This window comes from Meriones unguiculatus, chromosome 15, assembly GCF_030254825.1.
Source record: "Meriones unguiculatus strain TT.TT164.6M chromosome 15, Bangor_MerUng_6.1, whole genome shotgun sequence".
NCBI classification, from domain to species: domain Eukaryota; kingdom Metazoa; phylum Chordata; class Mammalia; order Rodentia; family Muridae; genus Meriones; species Meriones unguiculatus.
In genome coordinates, this window is record NC_083362.1 from 19,948 (window position 1) to 44,889 (window position 24,942).

The window sequence follows — 24,942 nt, forward strand, 5'->3', positions numbered from 1 at the left end:
AGCGTCTCCCCGCCCCTCTGGCGGGGAGGGGTGAATGGAGTAGCGAGGATCCCTCCGCCCCAGAGCTCCCCTCCCTGTCCTCCGCACCCTCCGGCCGGCAGTGCCACTCCCGCTGACCCGGGAGGGGACCCAGGCGTCCGGATCCCTGCCTGCCAGGCTTCCACGTCGCCGATTCGCAATGGCCAAGCGCAGCTCGCTGTCTATTCGAATCGTAGAAGGGAAAAATCTACCCGCCAAGGACATGTGAGTAGCGGATACGGGTGGCCACCCCAACTTTACTAGGATCTCCTCTTATACACTTGGCCTGTGCGGGGGTCTTTAGGGCTTCCCCACAAGGAGAGCAGCGGAGAGGGTGTGGCATGTGCAGCCACAGAGGGGGGTTGGCTAGGAAAATGGGGACAGTGAGATTTGCTGTGGGTGTTTGACAGGGGTTGGAGGGGGAAGCAGTAGGTGGAGGGCTGGAGACAGGGAAGAGGGCTTCTCCACCTGGGAGAGGCAATAAACCGAGGTTCATAGGGGGCCAGGGCTTTTAAAGGACTGAATCTGGCGCGGGAGGAGCATCGCAGTGAGAACTGCTCAGGGTGTGGCTGAAAGGGGCGGAGTGCCCCTCAAAAACTAGGGCTATTTCCCTGTGGTTCTGGAACCGATAATAAACCCCAAGAGTTGTCCGCCGGACTTGCTTGCTGTTCATTTGGGCAAAGAATGCAGGTGTGAAAAGTAGGGGAGGGGGCAGGTGAGGGGAGCAGGAGTGAGGCAAAGAGGCAGGATTTAGAGTGTCCCCCGACTTTGCGGGAACGCTCCCTTTAATCACTTCCTGCGAGGCATTTCCCCTCGGATCAATTTACAGAGTAGAAAACCGATGCCTACAGACAGGAAATGTTAGCTAAAGGTGTCAAAACAAGGTCTTGAGTTTCGGGCTCCTAACTGGCATTGCCATCTTTAATAAAGCTTCCTCTGATCCCTGACCAGATTTGTGAAGCTTTCAGACACCCCTCTGTCGCTCTATTTTCAGTAGGTTAGCGGCATCAACTGCTTGACTCCTAGAATGTGCCTCCTGGCATTCTTATGCGCAGTTTTAGTTTGAAAAGCCTCAGTTTCCCTTTCTGTGAACCAGCTGCCTGAAATCCTAGCATCGAGAACAGAAAGGCGCCCAGCAGAGGCCTAGGGTTCAAAGTCCGCTCCGGGTCCGCGGTGGGTTCCTGGCTGCAGAGAATGGAGAAACCCGGAATAGCGGGGGCGGGCGGGCTCGCCGAGCACTCAGCGCCTGGAGCGTTCCAGTTCAAGGCCCCCTGGGCCTGAGGAGGCCAGCTCAGCAGTAGCCATGGCAACGAGGAGCGAGGAGGGTGGGCTGACTCAAGGTGGGTTTCTATGCGTCAAAGGAGATGGGCGCCAGTGGTAATTAGGTCCCTAGTGTGGGGGCTAGATGAGCTCTGACAAGGGGTCTCTGGGGTCCCCCAGGCCTTCCCAGCCCCCCTACCCAGCCCTCCAGGCCCCTCCCTCACTTCCCTGGGCACTGGTAAACCAGGTCATCTTGGCTTCCTCTAGCTAGTGTCTACTAGGAGGAGCAGCCCCTTCCTTCTGTCACCTCCTCCCCTTCCCTGCCAGCAGCTGGCTCTGAGGCCTAGCTCCAGAGGCACAGCTTAGGCTCTAGAATTCTGGGAAGAGGTCTCCACCCCAAGGAGTCCTGTGGGTCCTAACTCTGGAATCTCTTTCCTGGCCCTGCTTCTCAGCCTGCCCCACTCATCTCTGCTTACACCCCCAACCACCATTCCCGTACTTGCACATGCTGGCTGGCTGAAAGCACTGCTCTGACCTGAAAATTGCTTCTTGAGCTATCTCATAAATGCCGATTCCCACATTTGGGCTTCTCTCTTGATCAGTCCTGCTTTTAAATACTGAAGACCCTCTGACATTCCTGTTAGAACCACCTCCTCAGCAAACTCCTATTCATCCTACATTGCCTTTCTCTAACTTCCTATCACAGGCTTATCCTAGCGACTGTGGGAAGGGTTCTCAGGTCCTGTTCTTGCCCTTGGAAATTTTGGTCACCTCATAGAAGCCTCCAGAAGTTGCCAGTCCCTGACAACTCTAAGGGCAGAAACTGTGACTCATTGTCTTGGCATGCCCTGCACCATCAGGATACCTTACCATGTATCCCAGGCTGGTCTCAAACTCACCATCTCCCTCCTCTACGTACCAAGGTGTATGACATTATATGAGTGCTGCCACAGCTGCCATCCCCTTTGTGAGATTGATTCTCTTCAGCTGCCGCTGTGAGCAGTGTTCTGATTCTGCCTCTGCCCACTCACTCCTACCTTCCATTCCTGGGGACCTGGGTCAGCTGGGTAAAAAGCTTAGTCTCCTGCTGACCAGTGCCCTGCTGGCTCATCCCCTGTCTGTAGCCCTGGGGACAAGCCTAGGCTATTTCAGGGTTTGCCCTCTCTTTCCTCTTTCAGTCTAGAAAGTGCCAAGGCCCTAAATATAGAGGCCTACAAGTCGCCAGACCGGGCCAGTGGCCACAGGCTTGAGGAAGGATGGTGGAAGAAGGGCCCACTTCCATAGGTCTTACCAGGGTGGAGAGCATTGGTAAGCAACAGGTCCCCAGAGCTCTCCCAGGACTGCTGCTAGGCCCACTCTTTACACTGGAGATCTGTCCATTCCACACTGTCTCCTCCCACCCTTGGGTCTTTTCTCACAGTCTCCACTATTCAGCCCACCAGGTTATGTTTCTGCCTCTGAGCTCTTGCTACAATTGGTCCTGCCTTAATTTGGGCATTCACTCATCCATTCAGCAAGGCAGCACTGAGGCTGCAGCAAAAAGGAAGGTTCTCAGTCTGGAGAGCTAGCTCAGTGGTTAAGAGTACTTGGCTGCTCTTCCAGAGGTCCTGAGTTCAATTCCCAGCAACCACATGGGGGCTCATAACCATCTATATTGAGATCTGATGTCCTCTTCTGGCATATAGGTGTACATGAAGATAGAACATTAATAAACGTAAAATATTTTTTTTTTAAAAAGGAAGGTTCTCCACCCCAAGGAACCTGTAATATAGGGATCAGTAGCTAGGCAGCAGGGACCCTCTGGTGGGCTACAGCCCAGAAAGAAGCTGGGCCCTGTGACATGCCTGTTACCCAAGCACTCAGGAGGCTGAGGCAGCAAAATCAAAAGTCTGAGACGAGGCTGGACTACAGAATGTGAAGCTGTCTCATAAAGGAAAGAACAGAAAGACTGTTCTCCAGAGGCTGGAGGTGGTTCCGTGGTTTCTAATGCTTACTGCTCTTGCAGAAAACCTGAGTTCAGTTCCCAGCACCCATGTAGGGTGTGTAACTCAAGAACCAGGGATCCAGCACCCTCCTCTGGATCCAACTGGCAATCACATGCACACATACCCACACAGATACACACACACACATAAAAAAATATTTTTAGATAAAAATCACAACCTAAAGAGGTCCATGTCACCTTCGCCAGGCAATGATCTTTGAGCCTTGCTCAAACTCTTTGTAAAAATTAATTCATGCTGTTTCTGGGGTGTGCTTTGGAGCCCAGGATTGCTTGAGGCTTGAGATCTTCCAGCTTTGGGCTGGTGCAATGCAAGTTAAAGATGCTGGAGGGTAACTCACTGGAGCAGAGAGGACTTCTGTGATCTCTGTCACACGGACAAAGAGTCTGAAACAGCACCAAAACCTATGGCTTTGCATGCCCGACTTAATGATGTCTCAGAGACTACACGTGGTCATACTTCCCAGTTTCCCAAGACCAAACAGCCTGGGTAGATATTTTCTATTTTTTTGTGTGTGTGTTTTGGATTTGGGGGTGGGGGTGTGCAGTGGACTTTTGATCCCAGTGGCAACCCTGCCTCAAGGGCCCCTTTAGAAAATTAGGAAGTTCATCCGGGGCAGGGGTGCAAGCCTGTGATCCCAGCACTCAGGGCAGAGGCAGGCATATCTCTGTGAGTTCAAGGCCAGCCTGGTCTACAAAGCCAGTCCAGGACAGCCAAGGCTACATAGAGAAACCCTGTCTTGAAAAACCGAAAAAAAAAGAAAAAAAGAAAAAGAAAATTAGGAAGTTTGGGACTGGGAGCAAAGCTCAGAGGCAACCCTAGAATCCGTCTTAGGGCCCTTAGCTACAATTCGGGGGGGAGGCAGATCCATCCCCAGCATCTGATAAAAGAATGGAGAAGTAGAATTGGAATCGGAATTCCCCTGGCTTCAAACGCACTTCCTTTTTTATGAATGACAAACAAAGATCCTCTTTTTGCCCACTACCCTCATAAATTCATGAGCCCCACAGTATAGATATATGGGAAATTCTGGGGTTGCATTCTCCAGCCCTTTTTTTCCAGGATCGATCACTCACTCACTCACTCACTCACTCACTCATTCATTCATTCATTCAATAAACACTAGGCCCCTGTCTTGGGCCAAGTCCTGTGCTGAACAAGAGAAGGTACTCACCCACCTTGCCTTGTAGGGAGACAGGTGGGTAGGTGCACATCTGCCAGGCCTGGGGTATGGAGGATCAAAGTGTAGCAAGGGCGATTGCTGCCTCATCCAAGGGGGTCCTACTGTCTCTGAGGCAGCAGAGGGTTCATACAGGAGAAGGCTGTCCCGTGCAGCACGGAGAGCAGGGTAAAGGCTCAGAGAGAAACATACAGGGATGTTTGGTGTGGAGGATGGAGGTGATGGGAGATGCCTGGCCCTTGTTGATGAGACTGTTTTGGCACCAAGCCGAAAGGTGGAGAAGAAACAGTGAGTGGCAGGCCACAGAACGGAGTATGGACCTTCCGGAAAGCCCAGTGAAGGGCCTTCTTTTTCTTCTCATCCTCCTTCCAGGGCCTCGTGTTCTGTAGCCTCTGGGCTGCAGCCTGAGGACGGTGCCTAGGTCTCCACTGTCTTCTGGGGATGCCTTCTCCGGCAGAGGAAGGGACGCTGCCTGGGAGCTGCCAGCCCTCCCAGACCCTCCCCCTCCCCATAAGCCCTGTGAGGGCTTCCTTCCAAGGCTAAAGTTGCCCTAAGCCCCGCACCTAGAAAGCCCTGCCAACAGCAAGATTTCCTCCAGCCCCACTAGCGGAAAGCTTCCCTATTTCCGCTCCAACCCCTGATGGTCTCTCAAGCCCCGCCCAGCTCCTTTTTTTTTTTTTTTTCCACAAAAGCCCTCTGCCTATAGTGATTCCACTCTCTTCAGACTTGTCCTGCAGCCCCTCTTCCAGGCCCCCCGTCAGTGCTAAGGTGCCCCATACCCAGCACTTTCCCTCTCCTACCCCCCTCCCAAGCCTCTCTAGCTCTTGTTTCAGACCCACTCAGTCCCCGCCTCCAGCAAATTTTTCTGTCCTAGGCCCTGCCCTCAGTGTCCCTGGCCCTCCGCACACCTCCTTCAGATTATCCCTGATCCCAGCAAGGTTCCCACCTAGTCCTCCTCCGCTCAGCCTTATCCCCATCAGGCTGCCAACCAAACCTGTCCCTTGCCCTTCTGTCTTACAGCACGGGCAGCAGCGACCCCTACTGCATCGTGAAAGTGGACAATGAACCCATCATCAGGTACTGACTGCTTTCTTCCTCTAGGGCTCTAGGAATGGCTGACCTCCCTCATCCAGCCACCTGCTTCTTCCGGAAGACATGGATGAAGGCTAGGCGTTCCTTTTTGTTGTTGTTTTTCAAGACAGAGTTTCTCTGTGTAACCTTGGCTATCTTGGAGTCACTTTGTAGACCAGGCTGACCTCGAACTTAGATATTCCTAAGGAAGATAGATATTCCTGCCTCTGCTTCCCCAGAGTGCTGGGGTTACACCACACCAGGCTGTCTGGGAGTTCCTAATCCTTCTGGGATTCTCATGCTGTCTCAGCTGAGAAAGACCCACCTGTAATGGGTCCTATCAGTCATAGACTTCAAAATGGTCCTTATCGACTGCCCTGCAGGCAAGCCACTGTCACCTGCCTGGGTCCTTCTTTGCAAACTTTACCACCCAGAAAGACATAGTGATGAGTAATTATAATACAATCTCCACTAGTCTCCCAGCTAAGTCTTCATTGGAATTCATTACAATGAATACTGTATCATTAATTCCCATTTACAGATAGAGAAATTGAGGCTCAGACTAGTTAACTTGTCCAGGGCCTCACACCTAAGAACCTGCAAACCCAGACTGGAAATGAATATTCTACAGGAGCTGGTTCTCTTATTCCACCATGTGGGTCCCAGGCCACCAGGCTGGGCAGCAAGCTCTTTCACCCAATAAGCAGTTTTGCCAACTCCAACACCATGGACTGGTGTTTGCTCTCCCATCCTGTCCCGATCCAAACACCATCCACTAAAGTTCATGATCAGACTTACTGGACCGTGATGCATACCTGACTGGGCAGCCATTGCTAACCCCTAACACCTTGGCAAGCTGAGCCTAACCCATGAGCAATAAGCAGGAAGAGGGATGTGGTAGTTCTGAGTGTCCCAAACAGACAGAAACAGAGGACACAACATTCCATTCCTCCTGACTTCTCTGAGAAGTAGTTGGGGTGATCCCCTGAGCTTCCATCTGGACTCCCTGTGACTTCAGATCCCCTCAAACCATGCACCCTATTGAATCCCATGAGTTGACTGACAGCTCTGTTCTAGAGGGAGGGTGTCCATGCTCCTCCTCTGCCCCACTGCCCGAGATCAGCTACTGTCAACTGTGGGGTCAGTATCCCTAAGTGTACAGTAATAGTTCATGTCCTATCCAGAGTGGACAAAGGCCAACAGTAAAGACTGGAAGATGGGAAGGAAACATCTTACTCTGAGCCAACGTGATTAACAAGTTCTAGATGCGGAGAATGTAGTGGTGGCTTGACCAGGTCCTGAGGGTCTTCTCCTATAGGACAGCTACTGTGTGGAAGACCCTGTGCCCCTTCTGGGGTGAGGAGTATAAAGTGCATTTACCCCCAACGTTTCACACAGTGGCCTTCTACGTCATGGATGAGGATGCCCTCAGGTAAGTTTGCCCTGCCCTGCAGCTGGACTAGGATGTACCCCTTGTTGTGACTGCTGTCTCTTTGTAGCCTGGTGGGGGATGTCCAAAGGGGCTGGGGAAAGCACACGTATGTATGCAAATGTATATGTGCATACAGCTGTGCACTGTGACATGAGCTATGAAGTGGGCACCCAGAGGTCATGAGGGTGGTGTGCTGTAGATCTCACATGCAAAAACATATCATGTATCTTGGGAGTACACAGCCTGCACATGAGTCCTCTGTTCTGCTCTGTTGTGCTGTCCTGCAAATGATGGCTTCCTGGTGGGTGGGGCCGAGATTGCTGGGCTCCAGGGAAGCTGGTTCCATGGCTCAACTCTGACTCTATCTCCAATCCTAGCCGGGACGATGTTATTGGAAAGGTCTGCCTCACGAGGGATATGCTAGCCTCTCACCCAAAGGGTAAGATGCCCCTCTTGCACACCATTTGGGGGGTTTCAGCCATGCTCAAGTCTTACTGTGTAACCTCAGAGAGGTCTTGACCTCTCTGGACTTTTCAGATGGCTGAGCCCAGGTGCTCTTGCGTCCACTGAGCTCTGCCATCTGAGCCTCTGACTCATCCCATGGCTTCCTGGTGCACACACCTGTTTCTGTCTGTGAGGCTAGGGTAGGGATGAGGGGGTGGCAGGTTCTGCTGACTCACTGAGTCTCCTGACACAGCCAGGCCAGCGGCCTTGCTTGTTACAGCCTCAGCTGTCCAGGTGCCCCCAGTGCACACATTTCCTTGTCCATGGGTCCTGTATCTGGTCTTCAGACTATCATTCCAGTAGCCTGAAGGGAGCCACTGTTCTCCCTTTTTTCATGGTGGGATAATTAAGGATAGAGTGGACATTTCCACAACCAGTGAGGGTCAGGAGTATACAATCATAGCCAAGAATGTTAATGAAGGCTTAGAACTGGGTCACTGACTTAAATTCCAGTCAAAAAATGGTGGTGTATGCCTGTAATCCTCGTGTTGGGAAGGTAGAGGCAGGAGGATCATTCTCAGATACATAGTGTGAGTGAGGGCAGCCTGGGCTACATGAGACCCTGCTTCATGATGAAAATAGAAGGGAAGGGATTAGGAAGTTGGCTTAATGAGGAAGAGCACTTGCTGTGAAAGCAAGAGGACCAGAGTTCAGATCCCAGAGTTAAAAAAACAAGCATGGCCGCTTGTGCCTACAACTCCAGCATTGTCTGGGAAAGACAGGAAGATCCCAAGAGTTCACAGGCCAGCCAGCCTAGCTGAAATGGGCACAACACCACACAGTAAACAGCATCTCAGCTCTTCCAATGCTGCTCAACCTCTGAGCCTCAGTTTCTGCCACCTGACACTGGAAATATGCAGAGGACGCAAGGAGCTGGTGGAGGGGCTATAGGATGACAGGTGTATCTCAGGGTAAAAGTGGATGTGGGCCCCCCATCTTTGACTGACATGAAGCCCTGCAGGGTTCAGTGGATGGACACACCTGATGGAGGTGGACCCCAATGAGGAGGTGCAGGGAGAGATCCACCTGCGCCTGGAGGTGGTACCAGGGACCCATGCCAGCCGGCTGCGTTGCTCAGTGCTTGAGGCCAGGTGAGATGGGCTGGGGGAAGGGGGTGGGAATGTAGGGGTGTAGAGGTCCAGGCTCCTCTTTCTCCTCCCACCCGAGGCTACTCTCAAGAGACTGCCTGGCTGTCGAGATGCTGAGAAGCTGCCTGAGTGACCTGTCTAAAGGATGTAGCCTTCAGGAACACAATAATCTTTTGTCTTAACCCGAATTTTCTTTTTTGTTTGTTTGTTTTGTTAGTAATTTGAGACACAGTTTCTCTGTGTAACAGCCCTGGCTATCCTGGAACTCTCTCTGTATACCAGGCTGGCCTCAAACTCACAGAGATCCACCTGCCTCTGCCTCCCTGAGTGCTAAAGAGATTAAAGGCCAGGCCCACCACCCCAGGCTATCGTGTGCACCCTTGTACTGTATTCAGACACCAGTGTCTGAAGGCTGGGTCTGGTCTTCCTTCCCTATACTGCCAGCCCCAGTTTTAAACTTCCCCTGTGTGTGATCACATGTGCATATGTGTGTGGTCTGTGTGGCATATCTGTGCATGTGTATGCTGTGGGGGGGGGGGGTGACATGTCCAGACAGTATGTGTGGATGGGACAGTCCCTCTAGTCCACCATTGGGGCCAGTGGGCAGCCTCCAGCCAGCCAGTTCCACAAAAGAAACAGAAAATGCCCCTTAGCCTGAGGCAGTTAGCCCATCTGGGAGGAAGTGGTCTCTCTGGTAAATGGAGGGGTGTGTGTTGCATGATGGATACTTAGGATCTCTTGCGGCTGACCCCAGCTTTATTTTCTGCTCTGAGGCTGGAGCCATGAGGAACAACTGAACCACAACCTACTTACCTCCCCCCATTCTTCTCTCTGTCTCCCATCTACCTCCATCCACCCTCCTTGTCTGGCACCAGGCTGCCTCTGGCACTGGGTTGTACGTAGGTGCATAGGTTGCATATAGTACCCAACCTCAGGACCATGGGGCCATCAGTTACACACACATTCTAATTCATTAAGGTGGATAAAACAGAAATAGGTGTCCCCAACATTCTCCAACCTTGATGAATCATCTCTCAGTCCTCTGCTCCAAGAACTGCAGCCACACGAGTCTCTTCTTAGCAAATCTCGTAGGGGTGACCTAATGCCCACCCCTACCCACTGAGACAGTCTTGCTATGTATCCTAGTTCAGACTAGCCTCACACTCACAATCCTCCTGCCTCAGCTTCCTGAGTGCTGTATAGTTCCCTTGCCTTCTCTTCAGTGAGCAGACTCAGGCACAGCTATGTCTCTGCAGCTGTTCAGTCAGGAGACTTCACCTCAGGGACTTGGCTAGTAGGCAAGGAGGCTATGAGTGATCTTAGTGGGGGAAGAGAGAGCTGCCACCCAGTCAGCCAGCATGCAACCCTGGATGAGCCAAGCCTTTCCTGTTCAGTTCACTGCAAGCAAACTGCAGAAGCAGTGATTCCCTGTCCTCATTTCACCACCAGGGACCTGGCCCCAAAAGACCGGAATGGAGCATCTGACCCTTTCGTCCGAGTGCACTACAATGGCCGGACCCAGGAGACCTCGGTGAGGAGTCTAGAGCAGGGTGGACCTTATTTCTATGAACATTATCCTGAAGATGGACAGACGGCCTGGGGGAGCTTGTCCAGAGCTGGGTTCTCAGTGCAGCCTCTGTTTTGTTGTGTGGCCCTAGATGAGTCCTGTATCCACTCTGCATCTCAGTTTCCCCTTGGTGAGGTGTGTGATTTCTTATGAAATATTTCTTCAATACCTTGGAGGAATCCTGGACTCAGAACATGCTAGGCAGATGCTCTACCACTGAGCCATGCCTCATATTTATTTATTTGTAGGTGGGCCACCTTAGGGGCAACCATCACCCACTCAAAAGTTTGTCTCACAGTCAGGCACAGTGATGCATACCTGTAATCCCAGTACTTGGTGAGGCAGAGGCAGGTGGATCATTGTGAGTTCGAGGCCAGCCTGGTCTTCAAAGAGAGTCCAAGACAGTGAAGGGTACACCAAGAAATCTTGTCTCAAAACAACAAATATATATATATATATATATATATATATATATGTATGTATATATGTATATATATGTACATATAGTCTCACATTAGCAATGAGGACTGAGGTGTCACCTGCAATTCTTATTTTCCTTACTCATAACTTTAAGGTATTCATTTTTATTTCTGAAGTAAGAGTCTCACTAAGTTGCTCAGACTGGCCTTGAACTTTCAGTCTTCTTGCCTCCTGAGTAGCTGGAGTGACGGTCTTGCTCCACCACTCCTAGTTGGACCTGGAAACACCAGTACAGAGCCAGGGGAGGTGCCATGCTCATGCCCTGGGTATCCCTGTGAACCGCGTCCACTATCCCTTTTGGAGCAGGTGGTGAAGAAATCCTGCTACCCACGCTGGCACGAGACATTTGAATTTGAGCTGGAGGAGGGAGCCGTAGGAGCGCTGTTGGTGGAGGCCTGGGACTGGGATCTTGTCAGCCGGAATGACTTTCTAGGCAAAGTAAGCACTAGTCCCACCCCAACCTGTCCAGGCTCCAACATCACCTGCAGTGTCTGGCGCCCATCCCTGCCATGCCATCCACCTTCTCAGACAGTAGCCTTGGGATTGCTCCCAGCAGGCTGCTCTGGTGCTCTGGGACCCTTTCAAGGTCCTCTGTCCAATAATTGAAGCCAGGCCTAGTGGTACAGAACTGTCATCCCAGATATTTGGAAGGCTGAGGCAAGATCTCCATTTCAAGACCCCAGGAGTACAGATTGAATTCATGGCCAGCCTGGGCAACTTAGGCAGACACTGTCTCAAAAAGTAAGCCAGGAGCCAGGCAAAGTGGCACATGCCTATAATCCTAGCACTCAGGGAGGCAGAGGCAGGTGGATCTCCAAGTTTGAGGACAGCAAGACAGGAAGACTACAGTAAAACCCTGGGGTGGAGAGTAAGCCAGGCATAGCAGTACTCCCAGAACTTGGGAGTCTGAGGCAGGAGGATTGCTGCAAATGGGTGCAAATTGCCACCCTGGGCTACAAAGCAGGATCCCGTCTCAACAAATGAAACAACAAGCCAGGCTTGGTGGCCCATATCTGCAGTTCCAACATTGGGAGGTGGGGACAGGAGAATCAGTAGTTCCTCTTACCCAATCCTAAAAAAGAAATTAGCTGGGTGTGATAGCACACTCCTTTAATCCCAGCACTCAGGAGGCAGAGGCAGGTGGTTCTCTTAGTTTCAAGGTTATCCTGGTCTACAGAGGAAGTTCCAGGACAGATAGCGCTACAAGGAGAAACAAACCAACCAAAAGTAGATCTTCCCACTTCAAATTAAGAGAAACCCCACTATTTTGGGGTTTTAGATAATTCCAGATGTAGTCAAATTGACAACCAAGAATAACCACCACAGTTATTGTTGGCTGATAGCTTGGCTCAGTGGTAGAAGCCCCTGCCAGTGAGGGGCTGGGGTGTGGCTCAGTGGTAGAATGCTTGCCTAACATCTGTGAGGCCCTAGGTTCTATCCCTAACTTCAGGGGAAAAAAAGACCAGTACTTGGCCAGTACTTGACTTGATTGTTCCAGCCCTGATCTGCCCTTTACTCAGGTGGTAGTCAACGTCCAGAGACTGTGTTCAGCCCAGCAGGAAGAAGGTTGGTTCCAGCTGCAGCCTGACCAGTCCAAAAGCCAAAGAGGCCAGTGAGTGATACTGTGGGGTCCTGGAGGGGGGGGGGATGCTTCAGATGGTTGATTACTCAGGGGCCAAGAATACATAGCTCCAGTGTCCTTCATTCTTTGCTCACCATGACGGCATCTTTCTCATCCAGGTGGGACCTCGCTGCTCTGTTTATGTACACTCTTGTCCTCTGAGCACACTGTTATGCATGGATCTCCTGTTTTTATGTCCTGTTGCTTTCTGGAATAAGTGCTCAGATCCTTTCCCTTTAAAGGGCTTCCTTGCAGATCCCTAGTCCCTAGAGAGAGTGCCTCAGAGCCGTGACTCTGAACCTTCCTTCTTCAAGAGTCTCCAAAAATAGAGTTGCCATGTGAAAGGCAGGGCATGGCTGAGGATATACCAGCTGTAGAGGGCCTGCCCTGTAGGCACAAGGCTGTGGGTTTGACACCCAGCACCATGAAGATAAAAATTAAACACTAGAACACCTGTGCTGTCAGATGGCTCAGGTAACCTAGACTCTGAAGCTATGTCTGACCTCTGACCATTCACTGTGGCATGTGCAAGTGCTACATGCCACATGACTGGGGCAGCTGGAGTAAAACAGAGTGACACACACTTGTAACCCCAGTTTTAGAACTGGAGGCCACTTGGTTTGATAGAGCAAGACCCTATCTCAAAACTAAATTTCAGATAGTTATTTTTTGTTTGTTTTTGAGACAGGGTTTCTCTGTGTAGCCTTGGCTGTCCAAGACTTGCTTTGTAGACCAGGCTGGCCTCAGTGATCACCTGCCTCACCTCCCAGAGTGCTGGGATTAAAGGTGTGTGTCGCCACACCTGATTAGTTATTTTTTTTATTTTTTTGAGACAGGGTCTCATGTAGCCCAGGCTGGCCTTCCCCAGTACTGGGATTATATGACACACTGGGGATTAAACCCAAGGATTTATTTTGCTAGGCAAGTACTCTACTACTGAGCTTCATCTAAGTCCTGGGGACATCTTTTTAATGTAAGAATGTGAGCTAGGTGAGGTGGCTCACACCTAGAATCCAAGCACTCAGGAGGCTGAGTCAGGGGGATATAGAATTCCAGGCTAGTCTGAATCTACAAGGCTACCTTGTTTCAAACAAGAAAAAGGATAACTCAGTATTCAAGCCACATTGATACTAAACATATGCAAATTTAACTTGGTGTCTTGTCTTTTTATTCTGCTCGATCTGCTGGCTCCATCTAGAAAATTCTTTGGCTCTCACACCCACTGCCTGACTGAGCTTTGGATCCCTGAGGAAGGTCCCACATCCCTCATCCGTGTTCTTCTCAGGGTGGGGGCAGGTGGCCAGGGGTGTGCCCAGCCCAAGACATTTGTCTTGAAGCAGTCTAGGCCAGATTTGAAGGCTTCAGCACATGTGGTGTGCACTGGGCAGTATGCGCACATCAGCCATGTGTAGAGGCTAGTGAGAGCCATAATGAGTTAAGCCTTAGTCATGGTCCTCCCCAAGGGGAGTCACAGTAAGAAATCCTGGAAGTTAGAGTTACCATGGGATGTCACCCGCCTTACTTGAGTCTATATTGCTCTGGCAGGTTAACAGTTTGCTTCCTGGGTAAAGCATACAGGTGAAGTGATGGTGTTTAGGAGTTGATGATGTGGAATATGAGAGCTTGGTGTACCCCAAGTGGATTCCCGTAGTACACTGGAATCAGGAGGCAGGAAGGAACTAGGCTTTGAAAATGGGTGGTGGATTCTTTGGATAATACGGCAAGAAGGGTCTTCCAGACAGGGACACGGAAAGGGAGAGCTGGCGGGAGAGGTTTGCAGAGCAGCTGCTGGACATGGGCAAAGAGAGTGCAGGGCCAATTTCAAAGAGGAAAAGCCTGAGCCTTTGTGAGTGGACATGGCCCAGGAGAACTGAGTCCCTGGTGGAGAGATCACAGGCTGCCCATTCCAGGGGCAACCTGGGCTCCTTGCAGTTGGAGGTGCGGCTATGGGATGAGACAGTGTTGCCATCCATCTTCTACCAGCCTCTCATACAACTGCTGTGCCAGGAGGTGAAGCTGGGCACCCAGGTGAGACGACCCTATGGGAAACTGAAGGCATCCATGGTTAGTTGAGTAGTTTGCCTGTCCTGAACCCATTTTGCAGAGCAATAAACTGACTCCTGGGGCTGGGAGGGCATTAAATAATGTCCAAAGGACCCCACCCTGTACCCAAACAACCTTCCCACTGTGCTCTGAGGTCTTAGCCCTGCCTCTTCCTGCTGCTCCCTTCAGGGCCCAGGTGAGCATTGCCTCTTCCTGCAGGGCCCAGGACAGCTGATTTCTATCATCGAGGAGACAGCTAGTGCTGAGTGTCGCCAGGAAGTGGCCACTACCCTGCTCAAGCTCTTCCTGGGGCAGGGGCTGGCCAAGGATTTTCTGGACCTGCTCTTTCAGCTGGAGCTGAGCCGTACCAGTGAGGCCTAGGAGGACTTGTCCCAGGAAGGGTGGGAAGAGGCCCTCATTAGCACATTGACTGGGCCCCTCTAAAATGCAGGCGAGGCCGCCCCCTCCCTAAAAAGAACCAACAGTCCAAGTGGGGCAGGTGGGAAATGTTGAGGTCATTTACTGCTGGGCACTTAACGACCCCATTTCATGGGTCCTTTGTCCTCCTGCCCCTAAAGCCTCATCCCAGCTCCCTGCCTACTAGAACTTCTGCTTGTAGGTGAGGCCAACACCATCTTCCGGAGCAATTCCCTGGCCTCAAAATCCATGGAGTCTTTTCTGAAGGTGAGGTTGCATGGTCATCTTACAGACCTCGGACCCATGGGGAGTAGTTCTATTTCTAGGGCCCTAGAAGATATGCATTTATTCATGCATGCATGTAGACACACATTCAGTGGAGAAGTACATTGAGTCACCCTAATTGTGCATTGGGCCCAAAGCTGAGTCAATATTCCAGTCCAACGGCAGGCAGGGTGGTTAACTAGTACGGTTTATGGTGGCCCCCAGGTGGCAGGGATGCGATATTTGCATGGCATCCTGGGTCCCATCATTGACCGAGTGTTCGAGGAGAAGAAGTACGTGGAGCTGGACCCCAGCAAAGTGGAAGTTAAGGATGTAGGGTGAGGCCGGGGTAATCGCTGGGTGCATAACTGTATGGAATCAGGCCCCGTGTAGAAGTGTTTATGGTTCCTTCTGTTTTGGTCCACCTGTCCTTTCTCTCTGTGTCTGATGTCCGAGGGGTCCCCCGCCTCCATGAATTCGCAAGTGCTGACTAGGACAGGCTGAGGGTTAATCCCATGCAGGTGCTCTGGACTGCACCGCCCACAGACGGAAGATGAGGTGTTGGAGCAGAGCGCACACACCCTGCGTACTCACTTGGTGGCGTTGCTGAGCGCAATATGCCGCTCGGTTCGCGCGTGCCCAGCGGTGGTCCGCGCCACTTTCCGGCAGCTGTTCCAGCGCGTGCGGGAGCGCTTCCCGACCGCCCAGCACCAGGTGCGGCCCCTGGCCGCAGAGCTGAAGGCCGGGAGAGAAAGGGAATCCTGTGGGATGTAGGCCTTGGAAGACAGACACGCTTCTTGACTAGTCTCTACTCTCCATCCCCTTCCAGAACGTACCGTTCTTCGCTGTCACCAGCTTCCTGTGCCTTCGCTTCTTCTCTCCCGCTATCCTGTCGCCCAAGCTTTTCCACCTGCGAGAGAGACACGCAGATGCTCGTACCAGCCGCACACTACTTCTGCTGGCCAAGGTGTGGGCCTGCAGACTGGGGTGGGAAGACCAGTTAGGTTTCAAAGGGGCCCTGTTCTACTCCACAGTGTCGCACCAGTAGGCACTAGGAAGGTCTTGCAGCCTGGCCACTGGTACTCTATGGCTTTGCACTTCACAGTTTACAAAACATCCTCGTGATCATTTCTTGAGAGCACCATCCAAACCTAAAGAGACAAAGAAAGCCCAATGCCTGTCTAGTGAACTGGAGTCTTCCAATGCAGTTCTTATTCCCAGGCCTGTATCTGCCCAGCATTGCAGCTCTCTAATATTAGGAAGAAACTTGCAGGGCCAGCAAAATGGATCAGTAGGTAAAGATGCTTGCTGCCTAGCCTGGTGACCTGAGTTCCATCCTTGGAGCCTACGAGATGTAAAGAGAGAAACTTCCACAAATCAACCAGCTGAAGTTCCACACCTACCAGGCACACCCCAATACAACACACAACGATAATTAAACAGACTTGCAGACGAAAGCAGAAATGTTGGTTCCATGTTATCAGGTGTTGAAATAATCAAAAAGCAACCCTGACTCATCCATGGAACCACAGTAAGGCCTTTTTGCCTCCTCAGCTTTGGTCTCTGCTGCTAGATTGAGGTAGGCAGCCATGGGTGGACTGTTGCCTCCCCAAAGCTCTGTGCTTCTTGCTGTCATCCCTAGGCGGTCCAGAATGTAGGCAATATGGACACGGCGGTCTGCAGGACCAAAGAGGCATGGATGGAACCACTACAGCCCACTGTGCTCCAGGGCGTGGTGCAGATGAAGGACTTCATCACCAAGCTCATAGACATAGAAGAAAAGGAAGGCAAGGACCTTCCTACGCAATCATGCCCAAAGCCTGTGTGCAAGTTTCCTGACCCCGCCTACCGCCCTGCCAAACGGGACTAAATGAGTCCTCTCTTTTCCCACCTGACGTTTTTTCGTTTTTAGACAAGCTAACCCAGGGATGCCCGCAAACTCACGGCCAGGGAGAACCTTAAACCTTATGATCCGCTAGTCTCCACCTCCCAAGGGCTGAGCCACCAAGCCCGGTTTTATGTGATGCTGCAAATCTCACCCAGGGTCTGTCCATACTAGGCAACACTCCACCCACCGAGCTTCATTACCTACCCTCTTCACACAGGGCCCTGCCCACTTCTAATCGCAGCATCCGGTTTGCCTTAGCCCCTCCCCTTGACTCTACGCCAGCCGGTTTTAGCTCCTCCCCTAGTCTCTCCCTCCTCTTTGCTAGCAACGCTCTTCTGTTTTCTTACCTGCTTTCAGAGCTGGACCTACAGCGGGCACTGAACTCGCAGGCACCGCCTGTCAAGGAGGGACCGCTGTTTATCCACAGGACCAAAGGCAAAGGCCCTCTTGCGTCCTCCTTCAAGAAACTGTACTTCTCCCTTACCACTGAAGCCCTCAGCTTCGCAAAGACAGCCAGCTCCAAGGTGGGTGAGCAGGGAGACTGGGATGATGCGTATTGGTTAATTATCCCAGCAATTGGGAGGTGGAAGCAGGAGGATTAGCCGTTCATGATCAGCCTCAACTATATAGACCGTTCAAAGCCAGCCTGGGGATGTAGAGAAGGAAGTAGAGCAGCCTAGCCCAGTCCCCTCAGCCTCCTTTTCCTGGCTGCCCCAGAAAAGTGTCTTCATCAAGCTCGCCAGCATCCGGGCTGTGGAGAAGGTAGAAGAGAAGAGCTTTGGCAGCTCCCACGTCATGCAGGTCATCTATGCAGATGATGTTGGCCGGGCCCAGACTGTCTACCTGCAGTGCAAGGTGTGGCCTCTGGAGGGCAATATGGGGGAGGGGGGCGGGCTGCAGGAGTACCCTGGTGTAGAATGTGGACTGTCTCCACCTTTCCCTCGCCCTCTGTCAGCCACATTAGGTACTGCAGGCTGTGTGAGTATGTTGTCATAGAGCCCCAGATGCATGGTCTATGTTTGCCAGTGGGCCTCCATATGTAGGTATGTTTGTGGTTAGAGGAATAGTCAGGGTTAGGGTTAGGATGACTCTGTGACTCAGAGCTTGCTTTTTCCTTTTCTGGTCTGAATTTTTATTTATTTATTTATTTTTAGACTCTCACTGTAGGTTAGGCTAGCCTGAAATTCAATGTCTTAGGTCCCAAATGTAAATACTGAAAATGTTATGTTCTGGTGTGGGTGAGAGAGAGAGAGAAAGCGTGCCGGGGCACAGTGATGCAATCTTGTAATCCCAGCATTCAGGGAGGAAGAGGCAGGCCGATCTCTGAGTTCGAGACCAGCCTGGTCTACAAAGCAAGTCAAGGACAGCCAAGGCTACACAGAGAAACCCTGTCTTGAAAAAATAGGGGGGGAGCTGGACAGATGGCTTAGCAGTTAAGAGCACTGTCTGCTCTTCCAGAGGTCCTGAGTTCAGTTCCTGGCAACCACATGGTGGCTCACAACCATCTATAATGTGATCTGATGCCTTCTTCTGGCCTGCAGGAGTACATGCAAATAGAGCTCTCCTATACATAAAATAAATAAATAAATCTTAAAGAAAAGAAAAGAATGAAAAGAAAAACGATGGAGCACATGCCTAGAGTTCCCCAGTAAGAGCCTGGGAGTGTGGCCTAGAGGTAGAGCGCCTGCCCAGATTCGTCCAATAGAATCTGGGGGTGTGGCTTAGAGGTAGAGCACCTGCCTAGAATCCTCCACTGAGGGACTGAAGGTGTGTGTTGTCTTAGGCTTCTATTGCTGTGATAAAGACTATGACAAAAGCAACTCGGTGAGGAAAGCATTACAGGGTATATAGTTTGCAGCCAGTCATCAGGAGAAGTCAGGCAGGATCGCAGCACAGAAACCAGAGGACAGGAAGCAGTGCCCACGGAGAAATGCTGTTTATTGGCTTGCTCCCTGTGATTTGCTCATCCTGCTTTCTTATAAGATCTAGGACCAGTTGCTAACAGTTGGCATCACCCACAGTGGGTTGGCCCTGCCCACGTCAGTGGACATGCCCTACAGAGTAATCTGATGGAGGCAGTTGCTCATTTGAATTCCCTCTTCCCAGATTACTCTAACTTGTATGTATCAAGGAGAGTACTTGTGAGGAGTAGCTCAAAGAGGGTGACTGTGGGGAGGAGGGTGAGGTAGAATTCCGGGAAGCTGTCCCCGCAGTGTGTGAACGAGCTGAACCAGTGGCTGTCTGCACTGCGCAAAGTGAGCCTCAACAACAGAAGCCTCCTGGCATCCTACCACCCCGGCATCTTCCGTGGGGACAAGTGGAGCTGCTGTCACCAGAAAAACAAGACAGGTGGGCGTGCTGGCCTTGATCCCTCTGCTCTGCATCTGTCCCACGCAGGTCCTAAGCTGGGAGAAGGGTTCTTAAAATTTGGAAAGCCACATGCTTGCCTATGGCAAAGCTGCCCAAGGAAAGCCAGGCCTGCAGGTGCTCCAGGCACAGAAAGATCTGTGACCAGGTGGTTTGGTAGTGTGTGATGACTGTGAGTGAATTCACTGAATATTCTGGCAAACCATAGAAACTCATTAGAATTTTCTTTTTTTTTTTTTTAAAGATTTATACTTATTTTAAATAAAAATTTATTTTATTTTATTTATGTATATGCATGTATATCCGTGTGTGTGTGTAGGTGCCTGTAGAGCTAGGAAGAGTTTGTCAGATCCCCTAGAACTGGAGTAATCGACAGTTGTGAGCTGCCTTGTGGGTGCTGGGAATCAAACCCTGGTCTTCTGGAAGGGCAGCCAGTGCTCCTAACTGCTGAGCCAATTTTTCAGCCTTCCTGAGTTCTGGTATTGTAGTCATGTGACACCACGTCCATCAATTCTAGAAATTTCAAGACCTTTTCCACCCCCAATGGTGGGGGCTCACTGTGGCCCCTGAGACAACCTGAGATCCCATTTTCCTGGGAAGAACCTGTGACTTAGAGTGCGTGCATCCGTGGGTGCGTGCGTGCGTGCGTGCGTGCGTGCGTGCGTGCGTGCGTGCGTGCGTGCGTGCGTGCGTGTGTGTGTTGCTGCATATGGAACTCAGGGCCACCAACATGTTAGGTAAACACTTTACCACTGAGCCACGTCCCAGCCCCCAGCTGCTCACTGGAGAATTCTAGGCAACAGCTCTACTGCTAAGCCACAACATCTACACCTGAGGCTGACAGTGGGCAGAGCTGGCAAGCAGCAGGACCAGTTCGTTTGAATGCGGGAGAGCTCAGGGCCATCCTTTCAGGTTCAGGGCAACCTCCAGACTGACCTTCCAGAAGACTAGCATCTCCCATGACCTGAACACCACAGGACACCCACCTGCCATAGTACTCTGTGGTCCCGCAATTGAAGCCAAAATGATCTGCCACAACCATAAGCGTAGGTCAGGACAAGCAGAACCAGGGTCAGTTTTTAAATTTTTTAATTTACATCTATGAGAGCTCTATTTGCATGCACACCTGCATGCCAGAGGAGGGCATCAGATCCCAGTATAGATGATTGGGAGCCACTAGCCACCATGTAGTTGCTGGGAATGGAACTCAGGACCTCTGGATGAGCAGACAGTGCTCTGAGCCATCTCTCCAGCCCCTAGTGACCCCTTCATCAATCCTTGTCTCCCTCCCAGCTTTGATTTCTTTGTGTACTACCAGGAAGCTGGGCATGTTTCCACTGTAAGTCTGCTCTCTGCCTCCAGATCTGGGATGTGACAAGACCCACTCTCGGGTGACCTTGCAGGAATGGAGTGATCCACTGGACCATGACCTTGAGGCTCAGCTCATCTTCAGGCACCTGCTGGGCATGGAGGCTGCTCTTTGGTGAGGAGGCTCACAGAGACGCAGATGAATGGTTTCAGTGAATGTGCTGACCTGAGGCCTGCAACTGGGATTGGGGCTGAGGGTTGCTACATGACCATTGGTCCCTGTCTTTTGTATCTGTTTTGCTTCATTTGCCTTTGATTCCATGTTCGTTTCTATGCATGGGTGGGTGTGCGTATGTGTGTGGATGTGTATGGCTGCCAAATGACAGCCTTTTTTTTTTTTTCTTTAGACAGGATTTTTCTGTGTAGCCTTAGCTGTTCTAGGACTTGCTCTGTAGACTCGGCTCACCGTGAACTTACAGAGATCTGCCTGCCTCTGCCTATTGAGTGCTGGGATTAAAAGTATGCACCACCACTGCCTAGCAGCTGTCCACTTTCTTATGTTTTATTTTTCTTTCCTCTTTTACTTTTTTTAAGATTTACTTTTATCCAAGTGTGGTATGCAGCACTTAGGAGGCAGAGGTAGGAGGATTTCTATGAGTTGGAGGTCAGCCTGGTTTACATAGCAAGTTTGAGGCCAGCTAAGGCTGCACAGTGAGCCCTTGTCTCAAACAAACAAAAAGTCTTTATTTTTATTTTCATGTGTGTACACCTCCCTGTGCCACATGTGTGCAGGTGTTTGTGGGGGCCACAGGAGGGGATGAGACCTCTTGGAACTGTAGTTACAGGTTGTGAGCTGCCTGATGTGAACCCTGCACTGAACTCAGTCACCTAGAAGGGCAGTGTATACTCTTAACCACTCTTCAGCCATCTAAGCCCTTTTGTTTCTAGCTCAGTTTAATTGTTTTAAATTGTGTGTCTGTATGTGTATCTATGTACAAGGACGTGTACATGAGTGCAGGTGCCTTCAGAAGCCAGATGCTGGATCCCCCCCGGAGTCTTTAGGTGGTTGTGAGCCACCTGATATGCGGAACTGGGAATCCAACCCAGACCCTCTGGAAGAGAACTACTGAGGCATCTCTCCAGTCTCCTCCTGTGTTTGGTTTTGGTTTTTGGTTTTTGAAGACAGAGTTTCTCTGTGTAGCCCTGATTGTCCTGGCATTTACTCTGTAGACCAGGTTTGCCTTGAACTCAAGAGATCTATCTGCCTCTGCCTCCTAAATGCTGGAATCAAAGGCATGCGCCACTGCTGCCTGGCTGTTTTTGTATTTTTGTGACAAGATCTCTGATTAGTCTTGAGATCACTGCTTTGACAAGATTGGCTGCCTGGCATTCCACCTATCTTTGCCTCCTCCCCAGGTCTGGGATTACAAGCACCTACTGCCATGCCTGACTCTTTTACAAGGATTCTGGAATCAAACTAGGGTTCTCTCTCATACAAGGCAAACACCCACTGAGCTGTCTCGTTGGTCCTTAGGGTCTTGCAATACATCCCAGGATTGACTGTCTCAGTCTCTCAAGTACTTCAAGTGACAGGCTCACGTGACCATACCCAGCTTGGTCATCTCTTTTTTATTTATTATTGTTTGGGTTTATATAATGTGTCCATGGGGGCATGTGCTTCTGTATTATGCATGTGGAGTTAGAGGACACTTATGGAGTCAGTTCTCTCCGTCCACTTTAATGTGGGTCTCAGGGATTGAACTCAGGTCCATGGGCTTGTGCAGCAAGTAACTTTTCTTGCTGAAACATGTTGCCATTGCCGGCTCTGCATTACCTCTCTTCTAATGAGGCCAAAGCACCTTCCCACTGCCTGTCTGCATCATGAGGTCATCTCCTATTAGGGTGTCAGGAGTCATGGCCACAATTGCTTCCTGTGCTAATTTGACCCCAGCTTCCCAGCCTTCTGGAGATGGCCTATCTTGCTAATTAAGTTTTTAGACTTGACTATAAACCTTAGGGGGAAAAATCAGCTTGCTTTCTAAAACAGCTTTGCAGAACAGGATATCTGGGCTCCATTGACTGAACCACTGGGTGGGGCCAGGCTGGAAGATGCACTAAGGCCATCCAGCTCCCTAGAGCATTCTCCTGGGCTACACAAAAGGAGTAGGTGATTCAAAGCTCCTTCCTGTTGCTCAGGGGTCTTCCAGGGTTTTGGTCTTCTCTCAAAAGCTTGTGTAGGAGAGATGGCTCAGCTGTTAAGAGCATCAACCTGATGGCTCACAACTGTCTACAACTCCAGTTCCAGGAGGATGTGGCACCTTCTCCTGACCTCTGTGGGTACCAGGCATGCATGCATGTGGTGCAGAAACATGCACATGCATACAGACAACACTTATACACATAAAACAATAACTTCTTAAGAACTCTTTAAAATCTGGGTATGATGGTGCACGCCTTTAATCTCTGCACTTGGAAGACAGAGGCATGCAGATCTCTGAGTTTAAGGCCAGCCTGGTTCTACAGAGCCATTTTGAGGACAGCCAGGGCTACACAAAGAAACGGTGTCTCAATACCCCTATCCTCCCCCCCCCCCAAAGAAAACAACAACAACAAAAATCCTTTGAGCTAGGTGCAGTGCTCATACCTATAGTTCCAGCATTCTGGAGGTAGAAGCAAGATGATGAGAAGTTCAAGAATTTCCTCTGTTATATATTTTTTAAAGATGTATTTATTTATTATTTATACAGTATTCTGCCTGCACAACAGAAGAGGGCACCAGATCTCATCACAGATGGTTGTGAGCCACCATGTGGTTGCTGGGAATTGAACTCAGGACCTTTGGAAGAACAGACAGTGCTCTTAACCTCTGAGCCATCTCTCCAGCCCCTCTGTTATGTTTAAGATTAGCCTGGGACACATAAGATCCTGTCTCAAAAACCAAAACAGCTAAGTGTGGTGGCACATGCTTTTAATGCCAGCACTTGAAACGCAGAGAAGAAGAGTTCAGGTATGGTCTACATAGTAAGACCATGTATCAAAAACAAACAACACTCACAAAAAAACCCAAGAACAAAACAAACAAGAAACATAAAATAACAAGGAGTGTAGCACAGTGGAATGAATACTGTGCAGAAAAAAAAAAAAAAAACAACTGGGATCTTTCAACTAGCTGTGGTGGTGCACACCTGTGGTCCCAGTACTCAGGGAGTCAGAGGAAGGCAGATTTCTGTGAGTGTGAGGCCAGCCTGGTCTAAAAAAGTGAATCCAGGACAATCAAGGCTACACAGAGAAACCCTGTCTCGAAAAACCAAAACAGTAACAACAAAAAACCCTGGGCTCTTTCAATCCAGCTCCACACCTGAATTCCTCCCAAAACTGGCATTTGGGGACCTTCACTTGGCTTATTTCCCACTGTCTCTACAAACCCAGAGTGACACAGTTTGGCTTGGTTTGTTGGCTTTCTGTCCAGGCATGGTGGTCACATCTGCACCCCAGCACTAGGGAGGCTGAGGCAGGAGGATTGCAATTTCAAGATCAGGCTTGGCTGTATGGTGAGAACAGCTTTAAAAGGGGTGGAGGATGGGGGAGGCTTCTGGCCTATCCATATTTGAATAGTGGGAAGCAGAGAAATATGGCTGGAAGTTGAAAAGAGGAAGCTGGGCCCGTGCTTATTCCTTGTAGACTGGAAGCATCTGTTTGTACCCTAGAGCCACCTCTAGCTCAGGGAGCCCATGTGACATCTTTAGTCATTCCAGCAAGGTAGGTGTGGCTGCTGGCCCTCAAGCTGCCTTCCTCTGCAGGGAGAAGTACCGGATACTGAGTGGGAAAACAGAAACAGGCATCTCACCAACAGGACATGGTGGAGGTAGGTCCTTCCCACCTGGGACTTGGGTTTGGTGGCCTCAGCTGCCTACAGGGACACATGGGTAGGGCCTCCCTTGGACCCTTGGAGCCATATCTGCCCACCTCACAATGTATCTGCACTCAGCTCCTGAGGACCCACTGGCCCAGCTGTTTCATGTGCTACAAGATCTTCGAGATGCCCACAGCTCCAGTCTGGCTGGCCCACCACCCAGAGAGCCCCATCGACTTCTAGAGCTACAGACGTGAGGTGTCCATGAAGCCCCTGTCAGGTGTTTGGAGATCCCTGACATGCTCAGGATCCTTGTCCCAGTCATCCTGGTGAGGGCTGTGGCCCAACATGGCCTTGTCTATAACTATTGGGGGACAACAGTGACACTTGCTTCTTTGGGAGATCTACTGCTTTTGTAATCCCCATGACCCAGAGTCTTCACCAAGGACAGACCCAACCCTAGGAGGCCAGGTTGTCCACATTGCATTGCCTCACTCTCAGCCATCACCACTGTCTGACCTCCTAGGTTGGGTGTCACAGTACTCTGCTGCCACTAATAAACGTGCCCTTACTGCCAA

At 50.7% G+C, this 24,942-nt stretch overlaps 1 protein-coding gene across 8 annotated transcripts; it reads left to right on the forward strand.

The window, feature by feature from the left end:
- On the forward strand, positions 1 to 24,942 carry Rasa4b (RAS p21 protein activator 4B). Of its 8 annotated transcripts, none has more exons than XM_021651501.2 (21): positions 1 to 243; positions 5,482 to 5,538; positions 6,851 to 6,964; positions 7,342 to 7,403; positions 8,430 to 8,559; positions 10,006 to 10,087; positions 10,910 to 11,041; positions 12,124 to 12,215; positions 14,135 to 14,252; positions 14,487 to 14,637; positions 14,887 to 14,951; positions 15,174 to 15,286; positions 15,470 to 15,662; positions 15,778 to 15,915; positions 16,591 to 16,735; positions 17,194 to 17,360; positions 17,554 to 17,691; positions 19,050 to 19,185; positions 20,566 to 20,686; positions 24,312 to 24,376; positions 24,500 to 24,942. In XM_021651501.2, the coding sequence occupies exons 1-21, from the start codon at positions 179 to 181 to the stop codon at positions 24,619 to 24,621; spliced, it is 2,406 nt and encodes an 801-aa protein (XP_021507176.1). In that variant the 5' UTR covers positions 1 to 178; the 3' UTR covers positions 24,622 to 24,942. The 8 variants fall into 8 exon arrangements, 6 of the variants coding, with proteins under 6 accessions (XP_021507176.1, XP_060223867.1, XP_060223869.1 ...); XM_060367884.1 differs by having other exon boundaries at positions 48 to 243; positions 19,038 to 19,185; XM_060367886.1 differs by lacking the exon at positions 10,910 to 11,041 and having other exon boundaries at positions 48 to 243; positions 19,038 to 19,185.